We start from the raw sequence: 27,706 nt of genomic DNA, 5'->3' as shown, positions 1-27,706 counted from the left end.
CCCCACTGATCTCACAAATAGTGTTTCAGCCCCAGTCCCACAACCCTTACTGAATTAACATCAGATATCTAGTAAAGAAAACAAATCAAACCAAAAAGATGTAATAAAACGAGCAATAATAACACAATAAAGAGAAAATAATTGTAAGTAGAAACAAAATAAAGTAATAAAAATGCAAAAAAAGCAAGCTTTATTCCTCGTATTCTGAACAATACTTTAAATCCAGAAACCGCGAAACGGCTTCTTCCCGGCCCCCAGTGACAGCAGCGGGTTCCCCCCCCGCGCCACACCAGGCCGCACACCAGCCGCCAGCTACCCGAGCCGCGCAGGGCGCGGCAGAAAGAACTGGACACAACCGGCTCCCAGATGCTGCCGCAGGTGTCGCGTCCATGCTCACCAGCGCTCCCCGGGTCAGCAGCCACTGGGGTCCCGTCCTGGCGCAGCGCCGCTCCTCAGATCGCGCATCCGCAGCTCCCGTCGCTCCCACGGCGCCGCTCCTCCGATCGCGCAGCCACACCTCCCATCGCTCCAGCTCCGCCGCCGAACTGACGCCTACGCCCCCTCAACGCACGCTATTTATGCCCCAGGGCCGGACCAGCCAGCCAATCACAAGCCGAGGCAGCGCCTGCCGGCCCCACCAATCCCAGCCCGCCCATTCCCGCCGCGCTCGGCTCCGCGACCTCCCGCAGTTCCCTCAAGCGCTGCTCCTACCGCCGCCATTGCAGGGGCCGCGTCCGCCCGCTCCCCGCCGTCTGCCCGTTTCCCTGGACCAGAACCTGATCCCGACCAGGACCTGAACTGGAAGCTCCCGGCCGCCCTTCCCGGCCCCAACAGCGCCTGCCGAGGCAGCGGCAGTGAGGACACAGCTCCGCCGGCTCCCAAAGCGGCGGTGGCGGGAGCGGCGCCTCAGGCGTACGGGGGAGTGGGGCCAGGCTGAGGGGCCGGGCCGCGACTGAGCGGGCTGAGATTGGCGGCACCGCGCCCGGATTGAAAGGGCGGCTGTGATTGGACAGGGCGGACGGAGAAAGGCGGGCCGTGATTGGCAGGCTTGGGAGCCGTCAGGCTGCGGCCCGTGGGAGCGTGAGGCGGAGCCTGGGCTGCCCGAAGGGCCCGCGGGCGCCGTGGGTCCCACTCGCGTGACCCCCCACGTCCCCTCATCCAGCCCTCTCTCGTGCCCATGTCCTGGCGAAAAGACCCCCGCAGAGCCCCTACCCGAGCGCCCCATCGGCACTCGGGGCAGGGGCCGGAGAGGAGTGTAGCCCGGGAGTGGTTCCGGGTCGCAAAGGCGGTCTCTGCGACAGCAACACGGACTAGGGAGCGGCGGTGACATGGTGAGGAGGGGGCTCGGCAGCGGGGAGTGGGGAGAGCGTGCAGAGCCCTCTACGGGCTCTGGGCGCCTCTTCTGCCGCAGTGCTTCCGCTTCTGCGGGAACTTGGCCTGCCCCGACTGGCGGAGATCAGCACCCTGGCCAAAGTTACGTGCCCGCGTCCCCCTGCCTGCCCTCCGCCCGCTGCGGGCCCGCTGCTCACCCTCCTTCTCCCCCACAGTGGTCGGGTGTTGTAGACGATAAAACAATATTGGCTTTCCCATTCATAGATTAGCTTTTTGCATCACAAGTATTTTGATACGGTACAATTTCTACTTATTTTAACTGCTTTCTGTAGTGTAATATGCCAGTTTATGTAGGCACTGTGTATTTCATATGAGTAGTAGTGTGATAAATATATCGTAGGCTTTAGCAAAATGTTTAAATAGAAACTAAAATACTTCTATGTAACTAACTCAGAGAATGGTGTAAAGCAATTATTCTGTTTCTTTTATCTGCGGACTAGCCCTACCAAGTGATAAGATAACAGTGACAAAAACAGAGCTTAAGCATCCAGGAAGGATTTATCGACTCTTATCAGCGTTATCAGGTAGTGCTGTTTTCCTAAGAAATACTTCAAACCTAACATTTGTAAGGAGTTCAGAATACACACCCAGGACTGCCATGCCCCCCAAAGTGTTATCTCCGAGCAGATTGTCCCTATGGTAAACTCTGTCACACTAGAAATGTTAGGAAACAGAATCCAAACTATGGCACAAGCACCTGTAGGGAAAAGATACCTCTGTTCAAGAGGTAGAATAACTTCCACCCTAATGTTTCAGAGTATGTTGACATGACGGCCTAAGGGAGGCCAAGGCCACTTACAGCTCTACTTCCTAGAACCGCTGGTGTCAGAGGAATATTGCGATGTTTGCGGTTTTACAACTGAAAGGAAAACGCGCTGGGTCGGGGGGGGCAGTACCGCTCTCTGTCCACAAGGCGGCAGCAGTACCGCCGAGCTCAGGCCTTTAGGGGCAGACAGAGAACGGAGACAAAAGGTGCCAGAGAGCCCTCTCCATTCTCTTCAGCCCCTGCAGCTGTTCTTTCGGTTTCAGGGCACTTGATCGGTTCATTCCTAGATAAAAACGTTATGTCTTCATTTTCAAAACTACTACCCATCTCTAGTCAGAGTTTCCTGTATACAAATGAGTGGATAGAGAGAGGGTTTCTTTCCAAATGAATTTAGAGATAAATTCCTATTATTTGCCAATACCTATAAAAATGAAAAACTTGACAGGTTTTAGCATTCTACACCCACTCCTCCTTGACCCCCCCCCCCCCCCCGCCTTGTTCCCCACTCACCTGCTCTTCCACTGCAGTGTGGCTCCCTCTCCTAGGGACATTGGGGTGCCCTAAATGACACCAGAGCTCCGAGTCTTCACCCCCTTTTCCTTACCCCCAAAGAAGGCACAGAACGAGTCAAAAGTGCCCTGGACAGCAGTGCAGCACTTCTTTCAAGCCCTTTCCACGTGTACATCCCCCCAGAAAGGGACTCTGCTGCAACAAGAAAGAGGGGGCAACCCCCAGAAGGGCTGAAGTTCCTCCCCAGCCTCGCTGTCACAGGCGAGAGGCAGAAACAGGAAGTAAGAGTGGAAAGGATACAGGAAGAAAGAACGGGGTGTAGCATGAAATTGACCAAAAAACCCAAAAAAACAAAAAAATCCCAACCAAACAAAACACCCAGCCCATGCCACCAGTGAACACCCTGATCTCTGAGCCTTTTCATAGGGAAATTTCACCTTTATCCATTCTCTTCCCCTCCCAGTATCTCTGTGTGATCAGAAGGAACATGATGAGAGGCTTCTCCATTGCAGGGTCTTTGGAAATCCTGCAGTGACTTGGAGACTGAGCAAGAGGAGTATGAGAAAAACTGGATCCTTTACTGCCAACTAACACCAAACACCTTGCTCTGGAGAAGAGAGAACAGCTTGTTTTTACACATCCAAATTCCTTCAAGTTTTAGTATCATGTTTCCTGGCATTGTGAGAAGTGTTTAGCACAGAAAAGTGAATAAAATGGTCTCATTTTCAGAAGACACAACTGAAAAAGAACAGACAGCAAAACTGCTCTGAAGCAATCTGGGCACACGTTTCCCTTTTTGCAATCTGAGCTTTCTTTTGTATCATGCCTGAAATTCTGAGTTCCTTAGAGTTGCCCCAGTCCTTCCCTCTCAGTGCTGCTCTAAAATGATTTGTATTATTTGTCAAAAAGAATTGTGTTCCTCAGAGGGCGAATGCTTTTATTCTAGGTATGTCAGGGTGGGGGAAACCCATAAAGGATATGGTCCTCCATTACTTGAATGTAATTTAGACTAATAATTAAAAATATAACACCATGTGAAAAGACTGTACTAATACTGTGGGAAAAACCAGTATCATCTTGCAGTCATAAAAATTAGAACAGCCTATGTTACATGTTACTGTTGCTCATCATTTTCTCTGGGTGTGGGACAACTGGCTTCATACTTTTTCTTCAGGGCTTTCAAATATACACGCAAACTGTCAGGGTCCAGTCGAGAATTTCTGGCAGTCTGAACCAATCTCATTGCTAACTGGTATGCAGCTCTCTGTTTCATCATCTCAGGAGTGCTCTTCTGTCTGTGCTGTTCTTAAAAATATACATACATTAAAACACGAAATTATGTTCTATTAAAAAAACCCAAACACTAGTATTAGCTATTTTCTAGCCTGTTTTTGATCTCCCAATTCTTGGTTTGCATACAGACGTTACACCAATACTCCTTTACCCAAAGGAGTTGTCAGCTAACAGTGACCTTCAGTATAATCTTTAAGAACTGGGTCCAGAAATACAAAGTTTAATGAAATCTATTTTCATTAAAACATAGGCAGCACTTATCCTGTAACCTTTCAGAAACTGAAAATACATTTGAGTAGTATAAAAACTGTGAAATACAGCATTATAATTTTCTACTACATACCAAAATTTGTTTTGCAATGTGACTTGTGATTTCCTTTGCATCCAAAATTATGGATGATGGTAGGGAGGACACTTCTGCAGCTTTTAGTCCTAAACATATGAAACACAAATCAGGATTTTTTAATATAATTTTTATCCCTACCTTCCATTTTACGCCTTCCAGAATTAACTTAGCCTGTTTTACTAAGGGGTAAAGATTTAATTTTAATTTTTATTAAAATAATTTCATTAAACGTCTACTTTGTTTTAATGCTATCTCTGAAACACACCTCAACATCAAGCTACTGCCAGTAATACCGTAAATGGGTAGAATGAGACATATTAGGGGGTTAAAAGGAAAAAAAAGGCACCATGGTGTTAACAGCTTTCTTGGTTCAGGTTTTTTAATTTGGCAGAAAATACAGAGGTTTTGCTAACTGCACTCTCAATTATATCCAGACATCCAGTGAACAGGGATGTCATTTTTCAACTTCTTTGTTGCCAACAGGCACACTTCCAGATACTGACAGTAAGAAAGAGATGTAGATTTTTTTTCCTGCCCTAACATGATTTTTTAACTTCTTCCTTTATCCGTACCCCTGGACAATCTGTGGTTCATTGGGTGGTTTAATACTACAGGTTTAAAAATGAAAAAGGGTCATGAAGAGCCCTTGCATCCTTTCTTAGAATGTGACTTTACTCAAAGTAAGGTAAAGCCAAGACATGAACACTGAGTTTCTAAAGGTCTCCTGTTCTCAGAAATTACTCTCTAAACATACAATTCAGTGGAGTTAGTGTTGGTGTAGCATCTAAAATTGAGCTTGTGCTGCTGAAGTTAAACAGACTTATTCTGAAATTCCGATCAAGGTCAGTTTGAGTCCTGTTACTTGAAGCTTAGCTGGAATAATTTCTAGTCTTCAGTTAGCAATAGCTTGCAATTGGTAGTTTGCAACGTGTAGCTAATTTCCTCTTGCTTAAATGTTACCTAAATCAAGCAATCAACATCCGAATCTAGTATTTGGAAACATACAGATTTCTTTAAATCTTTGTCATTCACTCTTGACCCATAATTAATCAATCTGTACAATCTATACTTTAATTTATTCTGAAGTTAAAAGATAAGTAAATCCACTTTTCAGAGAACACTGATGCTTTTGTAGACCCTCTCAAAATTGTCTTAGCCTAATATCCTGTAAAGTTCCTCTCCTTTTTTAAAGAAACTTGATTCCTTTTTGCTAATCAAAAAGGGTCAACCTGCTGTTAACCAGTCATATCACTACAGAACTTAAAGATGTGTCTGCCATACATACATTCATTTCACTTCCATAAGTGCAGATAAAATGAACTCAAGTAGCATATGCTCAGAATGACTCAACTCATTCAAACAGACATGAATCAAGGAGATACCAACATCAGTAAGACATCAGTAAGATTTTTTTCACTACAAAATATCGTGTAAGTTCTTCATACTACCCAAAACAGCTATCTCACTATGTGGTTACCTAAAACACGTAATTATTTGGAACAAATTATAGACCTGCTTATCTCTCTATCTCTCTTTTGAGAGAGACACAAACTCAAGAGAAACCTGTCATCAGAAAAAACACTGTTCGATGCCTAATAACTGAAATAGTATCTTGTGTAACTTTTGCTAACTGTAAGTCACAGTGGAATCCCTTACCGTAGTTCTTTTCCTCTGTGTATCCTTTAGAAAGTGTGTAAGTGTAAGCAATTTTCTCCTTATTTCCAGCACTGCTTCTCACATGCTGCACTTCAAAATGGTAGTTTTCCACATTGGGATATAAAGCGTCTATATGACATAGTTCCAGGAAATGCGTAGCAAACAGTGTAAATGCCTAAATAAGGAAACAAGAAAGAAAATTTATTTTGGCAATGATCCAGAAATAAATTAAAATAAATAAGAAAAATTAAATAATCTCACAGATGTCCAGGTTTTCCTCCAAAACACTGAAAAGCTGTCTTTACACTACTAAAGCAAACAAAAATCCTTAAGGGATGCGTTCTAGCACTGGCAAGTACATCTTTTCCAACTGAGAATTCTTCTGTTCATTTCTCAAAAGAAGGAAAACAATATCAGAAACAAAGAAGAATCCACTATGCTTACAAAATCTGACTGGTGTGGACTGGAATGACTGTCAAATGGTTGCTTAATTCTCTCAATGAATTCTGTATCAAAAGTGACAAGTGACAGAAAGTATCTGAGCTTTTCAAACCAAAACCCCCTCAAAAGTACTCTGAATAAACTCTGAAGAGAAACAAACACCTGCACACTGAAAAGATTCATAACAGCCCCCTGAGATTGATCACATAACTAGCAACAGAGGTGAAACTTGCAAACCATCTAAAATTACCTGCCACTTTTCGAAACAAGTTTCTAACCTCTGTGACCAATTCATAAGTTGTGTGGAACCACCACTGTACTTTGAAAGGTAGCCACCAGGTAAAGAGGTTCGCTTTTAACATTAAGGCATAAAGCAAAACTAAAACTAAACTAAATAAGAAAAACTAAACAGAATGGGTTATTCTCTTTCTAGACAAAGTTACAAGGTTGCAAGCAAGCTGAAAAGATATGGTGACCGGTGTTCTGGTTTTAAATGGACTAGAGCTAGTTTTCTTCATAGTAGTTTGTGTTGGGCTGCTTTGGATTTGTGACCAAGACAGTACTAATAACTCACCCATGTTTTAGCTACTGCAGAGCAGCGTTTGCACAGCACCAAGGGCTGTTCTGCTCCCCACCCTGTCCCACCAGCAAGCAGGCTATGGGGTGTTCATGGAGCTGTAGGGGGACACAGCCAGGATGGCTGACCCAAACTCACCCCAGGGATATCTCACACCATACTACACCACCACAAGAAGAACTGTGAGGAAGGAGGAACATTTGCCGTTCTGGTAACAGTCACTGTGAGGAAACGGCATTCCTAGGCAGGAAATGACTGAACATCTGCCTGCCAATAGGAAGCAGTGAATTAATTCTTATTTTGCTTCTGCATATGACTTTCCTTACTTACTAAACCATCTTTATCTCAGCCCACAAGTCCTTGGGCTTGGGCTCTTGCTTGGGAGCAAGCGAGCAGCTGCGTGGTGTTTAGCAACTGACTGGGGTTAAATCACAACAACCAGTGAGCAGAACTGCAGCTTATGTCAGCATGTTTCCTCTATTATTGCAAATCTTACTATTCAATGGTTATGCAAAACACCATATCTAGCCAAGAAATCTTTGCAAAACTGTTGTTAAATTATGAGAAAATACTGTATTTACTTTCAGGATGACAAAACAATTCCAAGGCTTAAATTCCTTTAAAACAGAATTACCTTTAAGTTCAACAGATATTCACAAGCAGCATAACAAATTCCAATACCTTCTTCAGCACTGGTACCTCTGCCAAGTTCATCAATAATGATGAGTGACTTATCATTAGCATTTTGTATAATGTATGTTACCTAGAAAAATATTCAAAGTGTTATCATTCCTATAAATGTGAATCTTTAAAAAGGAATTTTTTATGTTATTCAGATGGAACATAATGCAGAAATTAAAAAAAAAAAAATCTCTTGAGATACAGCAATTTTACCTTCTCAAAGCTTTCAAACAGCTATCAATTCTAATCAAGCAGAGTCACACTACAGCATTCTTTCTCTTTTTTGCTGAACATATCACTTACCCTCAAAATGATATCAGTTTGTGAGAGGAAACTGAGAGAGCTTAGGCCCCAACAAACAATAATTTAACATCTAAGCTGACCCAAAAATATTGAAAGTACTATCCAACAAAGCACCGACTTTTATTCACACTGGAATATCTTTCTATTTAAGAGATGCCTAGTTTTCTATGGTTTATCATAAAAGAGAGGAAGGCTGAATTTTTTACTGTTTTTCAAAGTAGACTCTTTCAGTGGAAATAGACCAGTACAATTTCTATTAGCTTAACAGTAAAAATGGGCCTTGGACCTGGATAGTTGTATTTCATACCTCATTCATTTCCTTCATGAATGTTGATGCATTTGTTTCAATATCATCATCCATACCTATTCTGGTAAAAATCTGCTCTGCGATTCGAAAAGAACCATACTCTGCTGGGACATAAGAACCTACAAAGTAAGTAAGATTCAAGTTTCTCTCATCACTAAAACATTTGCCTGAATACGTCACTGGGAAAAAAAATTACACTTGGTTTTTGTGCACAGCAGAGAAAGCATCTTACTTGATAAAGTTTTTTAAATTATGTTCTACCATTAATTCATAAGAAAAAAGTTATTACATAGATAGGTTAATTAGGAAGCTTATCAGTGAAACTTGTAAGAAATCATATGCCTGAAGCTGTTTGTCAGTCTAAAGGGATGCAGAACTCTAGGATTGTTTTACATTTCTGTGGCCACTGATTTACTAATCCTAAGAAATGTTAGTTTCCCAAAATCAAGTTGATGTTGCCTTTATCAGACTTCAAAGCACAGCAGTTTTACTGAACAGGAAAAAACAGGAACCTTCTGCCAAAAACTTCACAGTCTGCTTTATTCATATTAAACTCACAGTTTTGAGAGCAATTCCTCAAGAACTTGCAGTTATTGGGGACTGAACCCACAAATGTGTGATGGATAAATTTTATTCTCCACTACTAAGTAGCTTCATTCTATAGAGTTAGGTTTTGAACATGTGCTACCAGACTTACTTTTAAGAAAAAAGTCAGGAGGAATTCCTGAATAAGGGAACGAATCTCAGTTAGACATTACGAATAGTTGGTTTCCTTTTATAACTTTAGTAACAGAACCTTGCAATATTTGTTACTACTTTTATTTGAAGTAGTTATTTATCTACTAATTGTACTTGTCTGGAAACATGTTTCTCTTTGGAATTTAAGTATGCTCAAAGTCATGTGTTTCTTTTGGATGACTAACACGTGTCTGATCAGCATACTTGAAGGACATTCACTATCAATCTAGCAGAAGGTGCTAGATTGGATTAGGGTGCTCCAAAGAATTAGGGCATGCAATTGTGCTTCTCAGAAGACAGACTGGGGAGGCTTCAAGACACACAGATGGGGCCCCATATGTTTCCAGCGGCAGATGAAAAACCTTATAGTTGCCTCTGTAAGCAATGCAAGAGCTGGTAGAGGAAAATATTCTACAAATTACCTGTTAATATTTTATTTAGATATAATGTTATTCTGGAAGCTAAATCATTCAACTTTTATAAATAATTTTAACCAGAAAAAAATGTGCTGCAGAAGATGATTAATACTGTACACTCTTACTCACCAATCTGTGCCATAATTTGACAGAGAGCAATCTGTTTCAGGTATGTTGATTTTCCACTCATATTTGGTCCTGTAATAATGACAAAATTGTTGCCCTCTGTCAGGTACGTGTTGTTAGACACAGGTTTTTCCATAGCTATCTTTTCAAGAATGGGATGCCATCCTTGCTTGATTGCTAAAGTATCAGTAAATTCTGGACGAACTAAATGAAGAAAAAAGATGTAAAACACTGAGGAGTTAGTGTGGGAACCTTTACATTACTAAGCTAGTATGTTTTGAAATAAAGTTAATTCTTCCAGAGCAGAGCTCTTGGGAAGAATTACCAGCCACTTTCAGGTACAGATTCTCATTACCATGCAAGCCTTCATGACTTATGACTATAAAAAGAAACCCATGACTGAAAAATTATTTCTAAATTAATGTTCTGTGGTTTTGTTCCCTAGTGAGTAGGGCTGAACTCCAGTAATAAAAATGCAAAGAGCTGAAGTATTTTTATAAAGTACAAGGGTCGTGGACTCCTGTTACTTCTAGATATGTACTCTGTATTTGAATGCTAAACAGGAAAGTAGCATTCCTTCTATTTTTGTTATATGTTACCATACTGATTATTTGGAAATGTACCATGCCTACAAAGATCCATTTGATGCTGGAACTATCTCTATGGATTTCTGTCAGAATACAGTTCTTTTCTGAACTAATTACACATGGCTCCTTTATCTACCAGCATTAATGGAACAGAAAAAGGCATAAACAGAGAGCATCCATACACTTCATGCTTTTGAGTGGAATATCCTTAAACTGTCTATTTCGAGAAGAGTGACTGGGAAGGCTTATGGCAGCTAACTAGCAGAATTTAATTTCGATGAATGGAAGCAGAAAGAAGATCAGCATAAAACTGGCAAAGACAGAGCAGAGACACCCACCTAAGGACTACTGAGACAGAAAAAGAATGGAACCAAACAAAATAGTCTGGTTATTCTCCATCAGAAGGGTCTTTATCTAACCCATAACAGAATCAAGGAAGAAACTTACCATAATCGGAAAGAGTGCAGGCATGGGCAAATGAAAGCAGCATATCCAGCATAGACACAATGTCGGACAGCTTGTATAAGCAATGAATGTGTTCATAGATCTCATTCAGTAGTTTACACACTATTCTGAAATAAGACACGGATTCAGCTGTTGCACGGCACATCTGTCACTTTATACAACTTACAAAAATAAAGGATTTATAATGTCCATGCTGCATATCTTAGGATAAAAGGTCACTCATAAAATGCAATCATGTATACCAGATGTGAACAAATGTATAAATTTCTTGGAAGTAAATTAAGATCTTGTACCATCATCTCAAGCTAACATTCTGCTGATCAGATGTAAGACACACATCTCAAATACCAACAGCTCACATGAAAGCTTTACACAGAGAATGAACTAAAAACGCAGCTATGGAATCAAGTATGTTTTATTAACATGGGAAACGTGACTCTAATTCCCTTAGATCTTCATATTAAAAAAACCCTACATGGTTGCTAGAAAGAATTTCCATTCAACTGACAGGTAACATTACACGTACTAAGTTGTGAATCAGAGGAGAGCACCATGACATGCAGCAAGGACAAGATACAGAAATAGACAGTTCTGCTCTAAATATAAGGAACTGACTAAAAGTACCAATTCTGCATTACAAATCCAAAACTAATGCATTAATTGTGCCATTTTGTGCAGGTAATTAATCCATTAAAAATTTACATGATGACCACTTCTATTAATAAATGCCAATATATTTGCAAACACGTTTAATACAATACACGATTTATGGGGGGTTTTTTGTCTCAGGAGGTACAGTTGAACAGTGTTGCTTTAGAATATGGCTGTAAGTAGCCATAATTTAACAGAAAGAGAGCTTTAAAAGCCTGTGTACAGATAATTGGAGAAAACAAATATACTTAGCAAAGTATGTTTATTTATTAATAAATATAGGATATTTATTAAATAAGTATATTTATATAAATAAGTCTATATATATAATAGTTTTAAGAGGTCTTACAAGTAGGTCATGTGATATATTTCTCTCAGGGACTCCTGACATCTTTCATTCATTTTTATTAAATCTGCTGAAGTGAAGCTGTATGTGTTTTTCATTTTCGTGATCTACAGGGAATTGAAACCAACAGTAAGAGCTTGCCTCATTATCAGTAAGAAAAACAGCTTCTAAAACCAGAATTGGGAACCATATGGGGAAACAAAAGAGAAAAAACAATGTCCAGTTTCATTTTTACGACATAATTTTTTATGAAAATTCCATTTAAGATAACAATTAGCAAGATATATAGCTTTATTCTTGCACAAAACATAATTGCATGTACTTGCACATTTTTTGATTATATAACTGAATATAGGGTAGTTATAAAAAGATCCCAATTAAAACTTAATTTACTTCTAAATATCTTCAGTGAAATTATTTTTATTGTTATTTACTGCATAATGTGCAGTTTAATGATATATTATAAAAAGCAAACAAAGTGTAGTAAATAAAGTAAATATATTATGCTAAAATATATTTTGTACAGATACCTTTGTAAATTCTGAAGGAAGCTGGCCATTAGGTAATGTTGAACAATCAGCATTCATCTGGATAAAAAATCCACGAGCAGAGCTGAAACTTGTTTTCATGGGCAGGCTGTACTTTTCCGCCAGTTGCGTTATCATACCTACATACCACATATAAAGATTTAACCCAAATTACATACATTCAGGTACATGCCTCTCCCTCTCCTCGTTGTGGTGGTACAAAGATGGAAACTGCTAATGGAAGGTTTCAGAAATACAAAACCAGTACCATCTGTATTTTTCACTATGTATGAATATAGGATTAGAATAAAACAGGAACTTCATGACATATGACAGGTGCTAAAGTTTCTGATGCTCTTTAAGGTTTCCGACTATAGACTAAACTAAGATGGTCCTTTCTAGAAATCAATAATTTAAACTAAAAAAAAGGAAATCCGTTTCAGACAAAACTTTTTTCTTCTATTTTGACATAATGATAAACAGGAAGGTTAGTAAAACACAGTAATGCACATCATGCTAAAACTCCTTTTGTTCATATTTTCCAACTCTTAATACCTTAGCTAAAAGGTAGTCCACAGATAGATCAAGACTGCTTAAATACAAAGAACATAGAACACAGATACTTTAAATGAAGAAACGAAACCAAAGATTTACATGTTTTATGCAGAATGTTTTAGATGGAGTAATTCTGTTCCATTACTTCAACTTTTTTGCACTTTAAGAGAACAAGGACTAGCAGAGCTTTGAATACAGGAATCACCATATAATTGTTCAATTTTATTAAGATAAAACTTAACCCAGTTTTATTAAGATAAAACTGAGGTATTATCCAGAAATGGAGAATCTCGGTTGCTTATCAATGACAATCCATCCAGACGAATACTAAATACTTTTTACATATGAGAAGATTATAACACATAAAATTACATGGCTTCTATATGTCAAGTGCAATCTACTTTAAACTCCAAATAAATACAAATTTTAGTTTAGAAATACCTGCTATGTCATCAACAATTTCTGTGTATGTTCTACGAGCTATGTCAAGGAATTCATTGATGTTAGGCTTAATAGCATAGCACTTCTGGGTCCTCATACTCAGACATCCTTTTGTGTATCTTGTATCATCATTAATTACACTTGTAATCTTTTCAAGTATAATTCCAAATCTGCAATATTAGTTGTATCACTAATTAGATACATAATACTTTATGATTTTTACTTGCAGTACCATCCCCAAATTACAAGTAGCAGTATTACAAGTAAGTGAAGCTACTTTTAAATTTTCTACTGTTATAACAAAACACTACATTACATTTCTATTTTCACCTCAGAATGAATCGTGACTATACCGAAGTCTGAATAAAAATAAAAATACTATTCACATCTTTGGGAGATATAAATTATTTCTCAAATATACATTTCTTTTCAAATACACAACACTTGATTTTTGCATTATTATGGAGACTCTAGGAAACCAATACTCTTGTCTTTTCAGAATTATTTCTAAGGGAGTTTAGTTTAGCAGCAACTCCACTATCACAGCCAGCTCTCTTGCTTTTATCCCTGTATTCATTAGCTGAAAATTAAGATTTTCTGATAATTAAAATCAGCTTTAAGCAAAAGAATTGAGCTATACTCCTAACTATAAATAGGCAAAGATGCAACATCTTTTATCTTACAGGCACTTTTGAGATGAGAGTTTCCAACACAGTAGCTAAGTATTATGAGAAATACCTTGTATCTTCAAGAGAATTGTAATAAGCCTTTAGCAGCTGTGTGTTACAGCTTCTTAAAGCAGCCTGTTGAAGATTAAAACATGGACATGACAGTTACTTCTTTTTGCAGCCTTTTTAAAGGACTGAAAGTTTTTAGATTCAGTGAGGCTAATCAGCATTTTTGTAAATAGTCTATGGAATCTGAGCAGGAGTTTCAGTTAAATGTTTGGTATATAATCCATTATTCAGGTAATGGTAGGAATCCTGCTCTTCAGAGCATAGACACAAATACTATTTCCGACTGGCGTTAAGAATCAACGTTGGCAGTATGTTGGCAGTATTGTGTTCTGTAATTATATTATTTTTTTACTTTATCGATCCCTTCCAACTTGAGATACTCTATGAAATTTAATAAACTGCACTTCATAAAAGTAAGGGAAAAATGGTCTGTACTTTATTAAAAAACAAAAACCAAAAGACAAACAACAACAACAAAAAAAAAAACAAAACAACAACAAAAAAACCAAAGGTCACTTACTTTCAGAGGTTCCACAAGTTCTAAGGTATGCTTCAGGTAGATTAAATTAGTTATTTTTGATTCAGCAGTTTTAACCTGTTGAAAAATTTTCTGAATATTGAAAGCATCTGTATGACTGTTCTAAAAAGTACTTAAGAACTAGTAGAACTCATATTCTTAACAGTAAGAGGCTTATACATTTAATGAAAATTCCTTGAACACTTCATAAGCTCACTTTGACAACTTTGCATCTGCACAAAAAATGTTTACCTAAATTTTACAGTGCCTGCTGTGATAGTTTGTCCATCAGTAGTTAAGATTTTCCTATGTTTGAACTGATAATGACTGACTCTAAGAATACCCTGCTGGCCCAAGCTGTGAAAACTTTTACTCTTCTATGTAATACTTAACTCTATACAAGCTCTACACAATTTGTAGACTTTTTCAAAGCAAATACATTATGTATTATAATGAAGCTCCCAACGTTTTCCATTAATGCTGTTAAACACAACATAACCCAGTTTGGCTGATTTGTCTTTGGTTAATAAACATATATCTTAGACATCTGATCATATGATAAAAAAAAAGTCCAGTAAATACTTCAAATTTTTTTTCACAGTAATGACTGTTCTTCAATTTCACAGTAATGACTGTTCTTTCAATTTTGTTCTTCAAAATCTTTCATTCACAGAAGCCCTTGACCTTGTTTTGTATGCCCCACTAACACTCACGATAAAGAATTTTGCTGCTGACATTAGGGTATAACATATGCGGTACACATACACTATGCAAACGAATTTTAAGGAAATAACACAGATAAATGTAGATAAACACATGAACATAGGAGCATGACCCCATGTGAAATCTTTTCTCATTCATATGTAATATCTCTTTACTCTTGTGGCTGAGGGCACCTCATAACTTAGTCATATAAAAGGTTTTTTTTGTAAAGACAAAATTAAACAGTGCTAAATGCATGAATGAAAGAATGCTAATCTCCAAATAATTATGTGTTCTAAGTCCCATGAAGGAATCAAAGATGATTCCTTCTGGGAAAGGAAGAAGGAATCTTTTTCTTCTGAAAAAGAACTGATGTGGTCATACATAAAAACGTGGTACTGCAATGGATCTTTGACTAATTAGTTTTTACAGGAATTTTAACTGAACTAGGGTTACAAGTGAATCTCTGCACAGGATACACTCCAATCCAAAGGCAGTAAATTATTTTACCATTGACATGACTTTTCAAACACACATCTCAACAAGACTGGATCAAGCAGTTTTTGAAGTTTAAGGCTTGGAGTCTTCTTGAAGTGCAAGATGTTATTTATGCAATGAATATTAATTTTTTTCAAAAAAGACACTTAGTCCCTCAAGAAACTCATGCTTTTTCCTAACTACTTTGTAACTGCATGACATAACCTGGAGAGAGAGCAGTAATTTTAAAAAAATTGACCTTTCCCAACCTATTTTTTAAAGTAGTGCCTGGGGAGGTGGTGGAGTCACCGTCCCTGGATGTGTTTAAAAAAAGACTGGATGTGGCACTAGGTGCCAGGGTTAGGTTGAGATGTTAGGGCATGGGTTGAAGTCGATGATCTTGAAGGTCTCTTCCAACCTGGTGATTCTGTGATTCTGTGTGCGTGACAGCCTCCTTAGGATAAAAGAATGTTCATGCTGAACATACCACTCACACATTTAGTAACTGAAACTGTAGCCTTTCAGATGTGCATCTCATCTGCTGACTGGTGGAAGATTTACAATGAAAATTTTTATGGAGAGTAGGAATGAAACACAGTGAATAGCCTAATATAGCATTTGATAAAAGCAACTGAACTAGCACTTGAATAAGCATGTCTGTTGTGTGCATAGTATGCTCTGCTATACTGGAACCAGTCAACAGTGAAAACACTGCAGTAAAAATGTTTGGTGTACATGGTCCTATGCATACATAAAAGCATCCTGTGTGGCAGTTTTACTCATTAAGAAGAACTCATGAATTCATGTTACACATTACTAAAGGAAAGCTGCGAAAAATAAACATTCTGGGTTTTGATTATGTCATTAAAGAAATTTATCTGCATTTATTACTACTGTCCTGTTTGAGTCTGTACCTGATTTCTTTAACTAGAATTAGGCAAATCCTTTCTCTAAGGAGGTAAATCAGCATGTGAGAAGACACTGAATGGTGAAAGAGTTGAGAATATCTAAGATGCTGGCACACAAGCATAAATATAAGCTCAAAAGCAGTGGCAGACATATCCAACTCAAGTACAACTAGGCAAACGTAACTTTTAACACCATGGTTTCAATATGCTTAGTGGAAACAGAGCTGACGTTCAGTAACCCCAAGTCACTGTAGTTAACTGCTGAATCTAGTCTCAACCAAGATTCACTGGTGAACTACATGTATTTATTCCATTTTGATATTTGTATTACATGTGTTAACATGCAGACCGATATATGAGGCAAGGCCTAATGAAAAAATCATCTTGCTCTTAGACATAACAGTCACTAAGACTGTAAGTCACTAAACACTTTTTCCATTTATGCTGATGTGAAGAAAATTCCTCTCTCTCATCTGAGTACTGTTGAATAAAATGTACACTTATGAAGAATAAAGGTGGGGAGTGATGAAAGAGCAAACATTTTTGGAAGTACATTTGCATAAATCAGGATGAATTATAGACATCACATTTATATATTGCATGTTATGGACAGATAATTGATTTTTCCAAGGTGTATTTTGAAACATACTGTATCCTGCTTTGGAATCTGTACCAAAACTGAAAGTAGTTGTTCTGTATCCAGGAATTTTGAGATAACTGTAAAACAAAAGTATACACATCAGAAATTAAACTGAAATTATAAGATGTATTTTCTTTGAAAGGACACAATTAATTAGCTATACTAATGCTAATCTTTTTCTTACATTCTACTGTCACAAATTATTTACAGGGTAAAAACTAGCTTTAAAATAGCTAACATCTGAATTATTTTGTCATAACTATACTTACGACTTACTATACCTAAGCATGCAGTGATTATGTCAATTCAGAAATACTTTTTGTTTCTTAGATTGAATTGTGCTTCTCTTGGGACACAGATGAAGATTATATGATCCAGTTTCAGGTGGACTAATTCTAGTATTGCATTTTGCCTTCCTCTGGATCATATGTTTTATGAACCAACAGGAAGAAATATTTATATGCAAGTATTACTTAAGCAATATGTCTGCTTTTTCATTTATACATTATATATACTTGTATACATCAAACATAATGCATACCCAGCCATAGAGGTAAAGAGACAAACTCCAACTCTTTCACAAAGCTATTGGCTCACAGACTTCTATACACTGTTTCAGAGAAATTCAACTTTTCTAATCAAAGTACTTGAGAAAAGTATTGCTATGATAATACAGATTACTTTAAAAACTTAAGTGCTTACTGTGTCACCTAACAAACCATTAAAAAATACTTTTCAAAGATACTGAGTCACACTACATACTTTCCTATATTAGAAAAACAATGTTTAAAAAGAAATATAGTATTAGTTGTTACAATATAAACTACTACCTCCTTGAAGACCAAAAAAGAGCTCCTCATCCTGGAGTAATTCCTGAACACAGTCCAGTCTTGTGTTAATTGTTTCAGCATCAACTAGAGGTTCCAGGATATTGGATCTAAGTCTCCGACTTCCACCAGGAGTTTTAGTGTAATTTAGAACACCAAGAAGTGTGTGACCATTCCTTTGAAATAAAATAGATGTGAAGAATACATAGACCAAAAAAAGAGATGGTAAGTGTCAGGAGACATTTATAGGCTAAACTATCCTACAAATCTGAGGCATGCTTTGGCATGCTTAGCATCTCCCTGTTTGCCATGTATTGTATGAACTCCAGCAGTTTAGGAAGCTAGGTAATTCAATGTAATTTAATATAATATTAGCCCTCAATTATGTAAGTATAGAAATACATTTGAACTTGGTATTTTATTCATATTTTGTAGTAGTATTTCATTGCTACTGCAGTGGTAAAGTTCACATTTTCCCTCTCAATTAGACCAATTAAAATGAACAAACCAACCCTACACAAGGAGGCAAATTATCAAGAGATAATAATCAAGTTATAATCAGAGATCAAATATTAATTGGAATAATTTACTTGAAATACATATCTGAAAATAATTTAAAACACTTAGAAATCAAAGAGAGAAATAATTTTTTATTATTTTAAAGAACATATTTCAGTCAATATAGGAGCTAAATAAAATGCTTATAATTTCTACATATTAGTTTCAGCTTTATGGCTTTTACATGGTACATATCCCAGGGTTTCATACTTAAAGGTGATTGCATTTACGCAGAATAAGCCATCTATAATATTTACACCTACTACACAGTCAAATAGTTTTAGAAACCTGAAATCTTCTATGCTATTGGCTGGAAGATGACCCATGAAATACCGGGGCCATAACAACATTTGATTTAAACCAGAACTTGAACAGGAAGAAGCCTGATACAAATACACAAAACACATACCACGAAGATGGAGAGGGTAGATAGGTAGGCAGGTAGTAAGATAGGGAGGGAGGTAGGTAGGTAGGTAGGTAGGTAGACAGAGTGTGCAGAAACACCCTGAAATACCACGGTATAAAAAAAGCAAAGCAATAGTCAAGAGAATTTTTTAAAAATGGGGAAATTCAAACCCAGTTGTATCAAGGGTGCATTTACTGCATGACACAACCCGTGACAACACTTAAGGGCAACTCTATATTTGGGAGAGTATCCACAGTGCCTGTATTTATGCAGTTGAGGACTTATTTCCCTGCACAGTTAAATGATGAGGACAAGTCCCTCCAGAATTAAGATTGGCACCCAAATTTGACTTAGGTATTTCTGGTGTGCGCCTGTGCTATTAACTTTTACCTGCTAATACCTCATACAAAGATATCTAACCAGGCTTTGGGGTAAGATCTATGTAATAAAAATAGCTATGTCTCGCTGATTCAAACTTGCCAATGGATCAGCAAAAATTCTGCATCAATAATGCTAAAAAAAAATAACAGAGAAACTTAAAGCAGTTTGCTCAGCTCCTCCTGTAACCACCTTCCTCTCAAAACCATCTGTGAAATAAAGAACAGAAAAGTATTTTTTCAGAAAAATATTGCTCCTAAAGTACCTTCCTATGCAAGGCATTCTGTGTTCTACTGTATCTCCCCAAGAGGAAAGCTCTTATGAACAGTACTTGGAGAGTGAGGAATCTCCAGGCTCCCCTTTTTATAACATGGTGATTAAGAAGACATCTAAACAGAGGAGAATCTCAGAACCTGACAGGCAGCAAAACGCAAGTTCCAGGTATTTCTCTTGTTAACCTTAAGTGTAATAGTCTGGAGAAGCTAAGCCTTGAAGTTTATTCTGCCTACACGGCAACTAACTGCCAATTAAGGAAGTGCTCCAAGAATTGATCTCAATGTGGAAAACTACCATGCAACCAAGTACCACATTGCACATTCCCATTCATTATAGAAATTACTCTCTTTCCCACTATTATATCTAAAAGGAAACAAAACAACCTTTCAAGGCTGAAGCATGTCTCTGGTGTAAAATGAGTAAAATGTAGGTGTTTCAATCCAACATAAGAAACTTGCAGAAATACTGCCTCTTTCATTTCCCAGTCTGTAAAATTTTGCATAAATAAATTTTTAAAGTCTAAATAAAACATACACATCAATGTAAAGATGATTATGCATCATCTCTTTCTACAATTCACTTTAGGATTTCCCGTGCTAGAAATTTTGTGCCGAATTGTAACATATTTCTCTGTCAAGATATTTTTTAAGAAGCTCTGAATAGTATGCAAGTTCTCTCATACAGAAATAAATATAATGGTCAGCTCTTTGACACAAACATCAAGGAAACTTAGAGAAATCCATCTTTATAAAAATGTAACTTGAAAAAACTATTCTTACCGAGAATCTCTGTTATTAATCACTAGTTCAAGATTTTGTGCTGATGATGAATCTATCATAGCTGTTTTCTCACTCCCCTGGAAACGAACCTTTAGTGATTTAGGAGCATAGACGGCGTTTTGGATAAATTCAACGTATTTTAGCAAAGCTGCTGCAGCTGCAAGACAGTAATACCTTGGAAAAAAAAATCTTTTATGAACGTTGAATACTGCTACAGAAATACCACAAATGTAGTGCACTACAGAAATAACATTTACACTACTGTGGCTTGGCAACTACTGTGATTAATAGCAGAGAAAAGGCAGCATATTTCAAATACGCACAAACCCATACCTAGTGAACATATATTCATATAGATCAAATGTTCATAAATGTTTGAGTCTCTGTACACTTGACAGCCTCCACTATATCACTGGTATTGTGAATATACATATTTCAACAGACACATGTGATTTGAAGACCCTGGTCACCAAGTATCAGCACTTAAAATTGTTGATACATAGAAAATGCTTGCTGAGGCCAGAAAGAAAGGCAGTCACAACTAGCTCTTGAAGGGTATCTTTAAAAAAAGAATGAAGAAGATGAAGTGGAAAGCTGTAACAGGCTATGTAACAGGCTTTCTATTTACATTTCTACATATATCAAAAGCACTGGAGGGCAAAATAAAAAGATCTTTTAAGAGTTTTCTAACTTTTGCAACGTGACACAGATATATGTAATGAGTACATAAAATGATTTTGTTAAAAACTTATCTGGACACAGTATGCTCTTCCTTATTTAAACATACTTTGATTGGACTTCCATGAAAATGGTGCTAAATTCAGATGCACACAATTGTTCTATGTACTCCAAACCCTTTGTTTCATTGAAGTATTTTCTCTGAACAGTTGTAAAAGTCACATTCTGTGAAGATGGGGATGAAAGCAAATAGTTTTAAAAGTTACATCAGAGACACTTCTGTATTTTTCTAGTGATACATGCTTCCAAGAAATCTATCAATTGATTCTGCAATCTGTCTTCATAGAAGTATTCATTCTAGCTTACTAGCACAAGCAGGTCAATGTAACTGGAGGTGTGTGATGCACAAGTGATTTATGTGAGAGAAAGGGGAGAGAGGTCAGGAAGTAGAAGAACACTGATGAAGAAGCCATCAGCTCTGCAGCAATGAAGCAATTCAGGTAGTAATTAATAGGGTTTTTTAAAGGTTCTGAGGCTTTCATATGCATAAATTACTTATACTAGTTCATTTTATCCTCTTTTACCCTGACAGTGCTCTTTTCCTGATTCTGTGATACATCAGCCCCATTGATTTATCAGGCTGAGAGAATGAGGGAGAATGCTTGATTTTTTAATTTCTGTATCTTTCCTAGGTTCGGTATTACCCAATGCCACAAATTCAAAACTTTCAGCTTTCATCAGCAATATACCTATCTCTGTTACTGTCAGTATTAGAAGTAGCAGCAGGGGAGCTGCATTCAGTTTATTCACTACCATTCTAAAATTAGACCTGAAAATCATAGAAAACAAAATCTTAAGATTTTGAAAGTTGTGTAAAACTCTTAAATCAGCCATCATATAAAAGTGATCAACAAGAACTCAAAAAACATTAAATGAAATTTTAGATATTACCTTGAAATGCTCCGTTATCAGACTAAACAATTTTGTTGTATTCCCTGCATCACAGGCAGTGTTTGACATTATTATTTCTAGTGGTGTTAAAATCTTGAGTTTAGTAATAACCTGGACAAAAAATTCAAAATAGTTCAATAAAAAAAAAATATAATCTCAAATATTTTAAATAATGACCAGCAATAACAAAATACAGAACCCTTGTATTTTAGAATCAGTTCAAGTTCCAAATTATGTGCTAACTTCTACACTAGCATGTAGTGAGTCAAATTAATTGTGTCAAATTAATATGCATCTAAATACACATGAAACTAAATTAAAAACAAACAAATTTAGAGCTTATCTACTGTTCACAAATTCTCAAGGGAGAAACATGAAAAAACAGACTATATTTTAACTGCTTACAAGTTAAGATGTGCAAGAAGGGACAGATGATGTCCCAGTAAAAAGGTAAACAAGTACAAAAAATACACCAAAAAAATTATCTAAGGGCATTTGGGGTCAGAAGGCTGTCACTGCCCTTCATAGCTGCTAACCGCTAGGAAATTTTTTTCCAGTAGCATCACAGTTCAGCAAATCTTGAAGAACTTAAAGAATACAAGAAAACTTTCCTGAAATTATCTGCAGAACATTCAAAAACAGAAGTATGCCCAAGAAAGAGAAAATACAGTAGGCTGGATTCCAATCACTAGGCAAAGCATGGATTCTGAGTGTAAGTAAACAGCTGATCAGCAGATAACACAGAATTGTTGACAGGAATACGATTAATGTGTCTTTACAAACAGATTGTGTGAACCTGCCTGCAGATAGGGCCAGACTTGTAGATAGGGAAGTAACAGGACAAACCATTACTTTCAAAAATGTTACTAATTGACACGGATTGCTGCTTAGCCAAGGTCATGCTCAACTCCTGAACTTTGAGAATAACAAAGACTTAATAGGGTTATGAATATTAACTTCCCCAGCCAGGGTGGACTTAAAGCTAATTTTAATGGTCATGTATCATATGTTTTACAGGGGGGAGCATATTAAGGGGCACATTTAGCAGGCAGATCAGGAAGTCTGTACCTCCCAAGTACCTCAGCCAGTAGAGAACGGGCAAAGGTTCTGCAGCCGGGAAGATTAGGATAAAAAGCAGGCTGCAGTCCTCCAACAACCTGAGAGACCCCATCAGGAAATGCCCCATGGCCTCTCCCTTTGTTCAAGAATAAAAGGTACAGAACTCCTCTGTCTCCTCTGTGGACATAAACTTCTGACCATGGATTTTTTCACACATTGTTAAAGGTGTGAGAGATTAAAGCAAGAAATTGGGCTGTTAGGCCATTTCCTGCATTAGGGGAAAAGCAGTTGTACACTAGCATCTCTCTTTCTTTGACTGGATGGTGAATGCAGTATCAGGTCTGAGCACAGAACGGAGAACTCAGTAATCTTAATGGAAAATTAGGAACATATGTGTACAAAGAAAATGCCAGCTTTTATATTGGTAAGGCAGGAAAACAATGAACAATCTGACCATGGCCTGAGAGGCAGCTATAAAGGATGCTCAATATGTAGCTATGTATATTAAGACCAGAACAGGTTTTATAAGCACTAATGCTTAAAAATAAAGAAACCCGTTATACAACATTGTACATTATACAACTGTAATGGACACCGATGTTGTACAATAGACATCGTACAACATTATACAAGACCTGTTTTAGTAAACAGATTTGATGGTTGTTTATATTCTGAGTCAGAGCTACTTACTGTCCCAATAGAGCTTTTGTTTCTTTGAATATTGTAAAGATGCTACAAGCCACATTATTTTCTAGCATGCATAACTACAAAATAACCCATGCAATAAGATGTTTCACTAAAGCCATTATTGCATAAACCAGAGATTACTCACCAAATTAATGTAGAATATGCAGTGCTGGCTGTAAATTGAGTGAATTTCCTTTCAATCTGAGACAGAGTATTTATGTAACCAATGCCAGAACTATAACTACTCTATCACACACACACACATTTTATGCACGTCTCAGAGTTGTTTTGCCTGGTGAAGAATCCTTGCAAGTTCTACTACCATGTATTGCCCAATGCTCTTCAAAACAAGGCATCTCAGTCCCACAGTGTATTTTGCAGAAAGGTTATTTTTCTTTTGAAAAACATTCTTGCCTCTTTAATATCTGAGGTACAGTAAGGAAAAGAGCAATCTTTTCAACACTGCACATTTTCTAGAACTTGTTACTTCCACTTCTGAGAAATCTCTTCCACAAACTAGAAATTTAATTTTCCATTAGTCATAAGCTTTTTTCAAGAAAGTAAATCACAATAATTAGACTATAAAATACCTTGGCATAAGTTGTATTGTCTGCAAATTGTGATAATATCATCTCAGGATTTTTTAAATCTATACTGGCCATTCCTACTTCACCTCTGGCAAGGCCTCTTCCTTCTACTACAGCTACAATAACTGATGCAACAGTATGAGCAGAAACTGCAGATGAGGATGTAACTGTAAAACAGTCATATATATTCAGTTACCTTAAATACAGATTAATGAAAGATTGATCAACGAGCATCACAGAACGACAGAGCAAGCATAAACAAATATACAGATGCAGGAAGGAATCATCATCAGTTCAGTCTTTAAGAACATTAAAGACTGAACTGATAATGATTAGTCAGACTGTGAAAGAAGTAACTTTAAATTCCATTACTTTCGCATTATAAGAGCACGTATGATACATATAACATAGCACAAGGCATCATTACCCTGTAACACCATTTTGCTCATATGAAGCACTGCAAGATGTACCATCAGCTACTAAGGGTTCAGGAGAACTAGTGTTCTACACCTCTGAACACGTCAACATAAAATACATAAAACTTGCATCAAGAAACTTGATAATATGTTATATATGATGTCTAATGCATTACAAGGCTAAAAATGAACCCTGATTAGAGATTCTGAGCATGAATTTGAGCTCTTTAGTGACCACACTACATGTCCACAAATTTGATTTTGGACAATTTCAAAGAAGTCTGAATTCTAACTACATTGATAATTCATACATGAATGCAAACTAAGTAGTAAGAGGATGCAATACCAAAACATCTTCTTAGTACACAAAATAGTGTATTCTTGTTCGTGTATAGTTCCTTGGCAGTATCCTCTGTGGTACAAAACACATTGTGTTTTGAGTTTTTTTGAGTATCTTAAAATAATAATATTAAAAATTAAACTGTTTAATAAAATAACATCAGAAATATAAGTTGGACTGTTTCCTCTAAGAGCTGTTAATCTTACCCGAATATCCCATAAGTGGGGTATGGCTTCTGCAACCAGATCTACCAGAAGATAGAGGTGTTTTTCCTATACATGTGCTATTCAGGCCTCGCACAGAAGAAGAACTCGTGAGATTCAATGTGTTAGCATTTTCTACACAAGAACTCTTGTCCCCAAAATATGATTCTGAGGGGAGAGAAATAAGTTAATTATGAAAACAGCCACAACAAATTTTTATTCAGAAAGCAACATACAAAAAAACAGCTTACAAAACTTCAATTTTTATTATCAGAAATAGAGATATCCAAACAAAATGTCATTCTATGAAAGCTCTCCAGAGTATAAAATGAAATAAATCAGACTGCTTTGAAAACAAGCTTGCATTAAAATGATTCTTTTACAATGAGATTATCTGCAGTGCTAATAAAAAAATTATTTACATTGTTGAACAGAAATAATACAACAGAAGTCACTTTACTAAGTATCATTTCATATGCTAATGAATTCTAAATTTATGAAAGAATGCTTTAAATCAACTTTATCTCACATTTGCCCATCATTTGAAAAATCATTATCTAAAACTGCACACGTGTTTATGAAATCCATTTTAAAACCTTTTTTAAAAGTTTTTGAAAAACAGGACAATAAAAGAAAAAAAAGAACCACTTGGGAATGATAACCCTATGAATTTATGGGGATCAACTCTCAGAAATTATATGGTAATCTGGGATGTATTTGTTAACAGCAGTTTCTTTCACACATGTATTTAAGATCTACCTATGTTTTTAAAGTCCTGCAAAATATCTTTGTCTCAGAACACTTTAAATTTTCAATAAATTATTTAAGTAATTTACTTGTTTTAAATTCTCTCGAGATGACTGAAGACATCCTTAATCTAGTTTAGATAACTGCTTTCTAAGATTTAAAAAATGAATGAAAATATAAACAGCAGATCCACTTAAAAAACTCCAAGTATTATAAAACATGCAAACACAAATGTTTCTGTTTCTTATACTACATTAAAACCTGACACACGAGACAAAATACATAAGTAATGGTTTTCGATGATCAATTAACTGCATGAGTCTTTATCGAGGCTGGCTGGTAGAAAAATATCTACTGTACTGGGATTCTGGAGTTTACTCAGGTGAGGTGGGCTTTACTTTGTGTTTGTTTGGTTGGGAGTTTTTTTTAATCTTAAAACTGTGACAAGTGAAAAAAATATTAGCTCAGATCTTTGGTTGGGGACTTCTTTAAGAGTGGACATATCAGCATTTTTTTTTTAATAGCAGTCACTCAGATTTTGGCCTAAGTTCAGTCAGAATTTTGGCAGAAGAGACTTCCTGTAGAAGGCACCGAATCTGGCAGAACAGGGAAAAACAGTAATTTAAAAGACTAAATGAACCAAGTGATATACAGCTATTTCTCAAACCCAACATTTAGATCGTCCTGCTTGAATTAGCATTGTGTTTGGTTTTTTTTTTTTAGGACTCCTCAGTAGTCATATATAATACCCAAACGCATTTTACCTAATTTCCAATTTATACACAATGGAGATACACGTACATCAGAATTCATCTCAGCAAGTGTTAAAATAATTTCCAACTCTTTTCATAGTTTCTTTTCGTCTGAAAATACCACAATTTTAACTTCTTTTTGCTGCCTGCCAAGATACAGACTTTGACAGTAGATTTTTATAAAGAATGGCAAGTAGCAGTACTGCATTGTAGGAACACAACATTCTTACCGCACACCGAGACCGACAGGCTCTTAAAACTATTTCAAAGCCAGGCGTAAAAATAAAAACAAAACCAAAAAGCAACAAAACTCCTGAAACAACCAACAAATCAAACACAAATCCATGTTTCGGTTCTCTCCTGTAAAGCAAACGCTGTGCAGCAATTCAAACACGTTTATTGTTCCCACCAGAGAGCTCAGCTACTTCAAGGAACTATTTCCATTGTTCTGTCCAGCTAAATGACAAAGGCCGCTATGAAGCTTAGCTGCAGCTGCCCCATCTCAGTAAGGACCGCTTTTAACAGCTCTTTCGAACCCGGCCCGAGCAAAGACAGCAGAAATAAACAGGTGAAGGCCCAGGCAGAGAGCGTACCTCCCCTTTCGGACACCGACGGCTTCTCGGCGCTGTTCCAGGCAGCCCGGCGGGCTGCGAGGCCTTCCCCGCTGGAGCCGCCCGGCCGCGTCCCGCCGCCGGAGGCGCCTCCGCTGCTCTCCGAGCTGTGCGGCGTCTGCAGAAGCCCCAGGGTGTAGCGGGGTGTGTGCTCCGTCCGCTCGCCCACACCCGGCGTGGAAGAGCCGCGGCCCGTGTAAGACTCCGAGGTGGCTGAGGCGGCGGCCCGCCCGCCCGCGCCCGCCATGGTGCGAGCCCTCAGCACCGGCCCCGGCCCGCGCAGCCCCGCGCCCACCGCCGGCAACGGCGGCACCCGGGCCCGACCTGCTGCGCCCAGAGACGGGCT

General features: G+C 37.6%; 1 protein-coding gene and 1 long non-coding RNA gene across 2 annotated transcripts; one reads left to right on the top strand and one right to left on the bottom strand.

Moving 5' to 3' along the window:
* Positions 1-1,096: 1,096 nt before the first annotated feature.
* On the top strand, positions 1,097-3,709 carry LOC136559362 (uncharacterized). The gene is made up of 2 exons (XR_010784003.1): positions 1,097-1,331; positions 3,132-3,709. It is a non-coding gene; the product is annotated as an uncharacterized lncRNA (long non-coding RNA).
* MSH4 (mutS homolog 4) lies at positions 3,589-27,607 on the bottom strand. Its single transcript, XM_066554526.1, has 20 exons — positions 27,343-27,607; positions 25,254-25,418; positions 24,295-24,458; positions 21,959-22,069; positions 21,117-21,232; positions 20,330-20,503; positions 17,936-18,108; positions 17,115-17,182; positions 14,382-14,456; positions 13,863-13,927; positions 13,125-13,294; positions 12,132-12,268; positions 11,605-11,708; positions 10,587-10,711; positions 9,556-9,756; positions 8,273-8,391; positions 7,616-7,744; positions 5,964-6,138; positions 4,305-4,393; positions 3,589-3,968 (listed from the first exon to the last, which is right to left on the bottom strand). Exons 1-20 carry the CDS (start codon positions 27,605-27,607, stop codon positions 3,783-3,785), a joined length of 2,811 nt encoding a protein of 936 aa, XP_066410623.1. The 3' UTR covers positions 3,589-3,782.
* Positions 27,608-27,706: the final 99 nt, after the last annotated feature.

This window comes from Molothrus aeneus, chromosome 8, assembly GCF_037042795.1.
Source record: "Molothrus aeneus isolate 106 chromosome 8, BPBGC_Maene_1.0, whole genome shotgun sequence".
In the NCBI taxonomy this organism is placed as follows: Eukaryota; Metazoa; Chordata; class Aves; order Passeriformes; family Icteridae; genus Molothrus; species Molothrus aeneus.
Note: the sequence above shows the minus strand (reverse complement) of the source record. Positions and strands in the feature narration are given on the sequence as shown.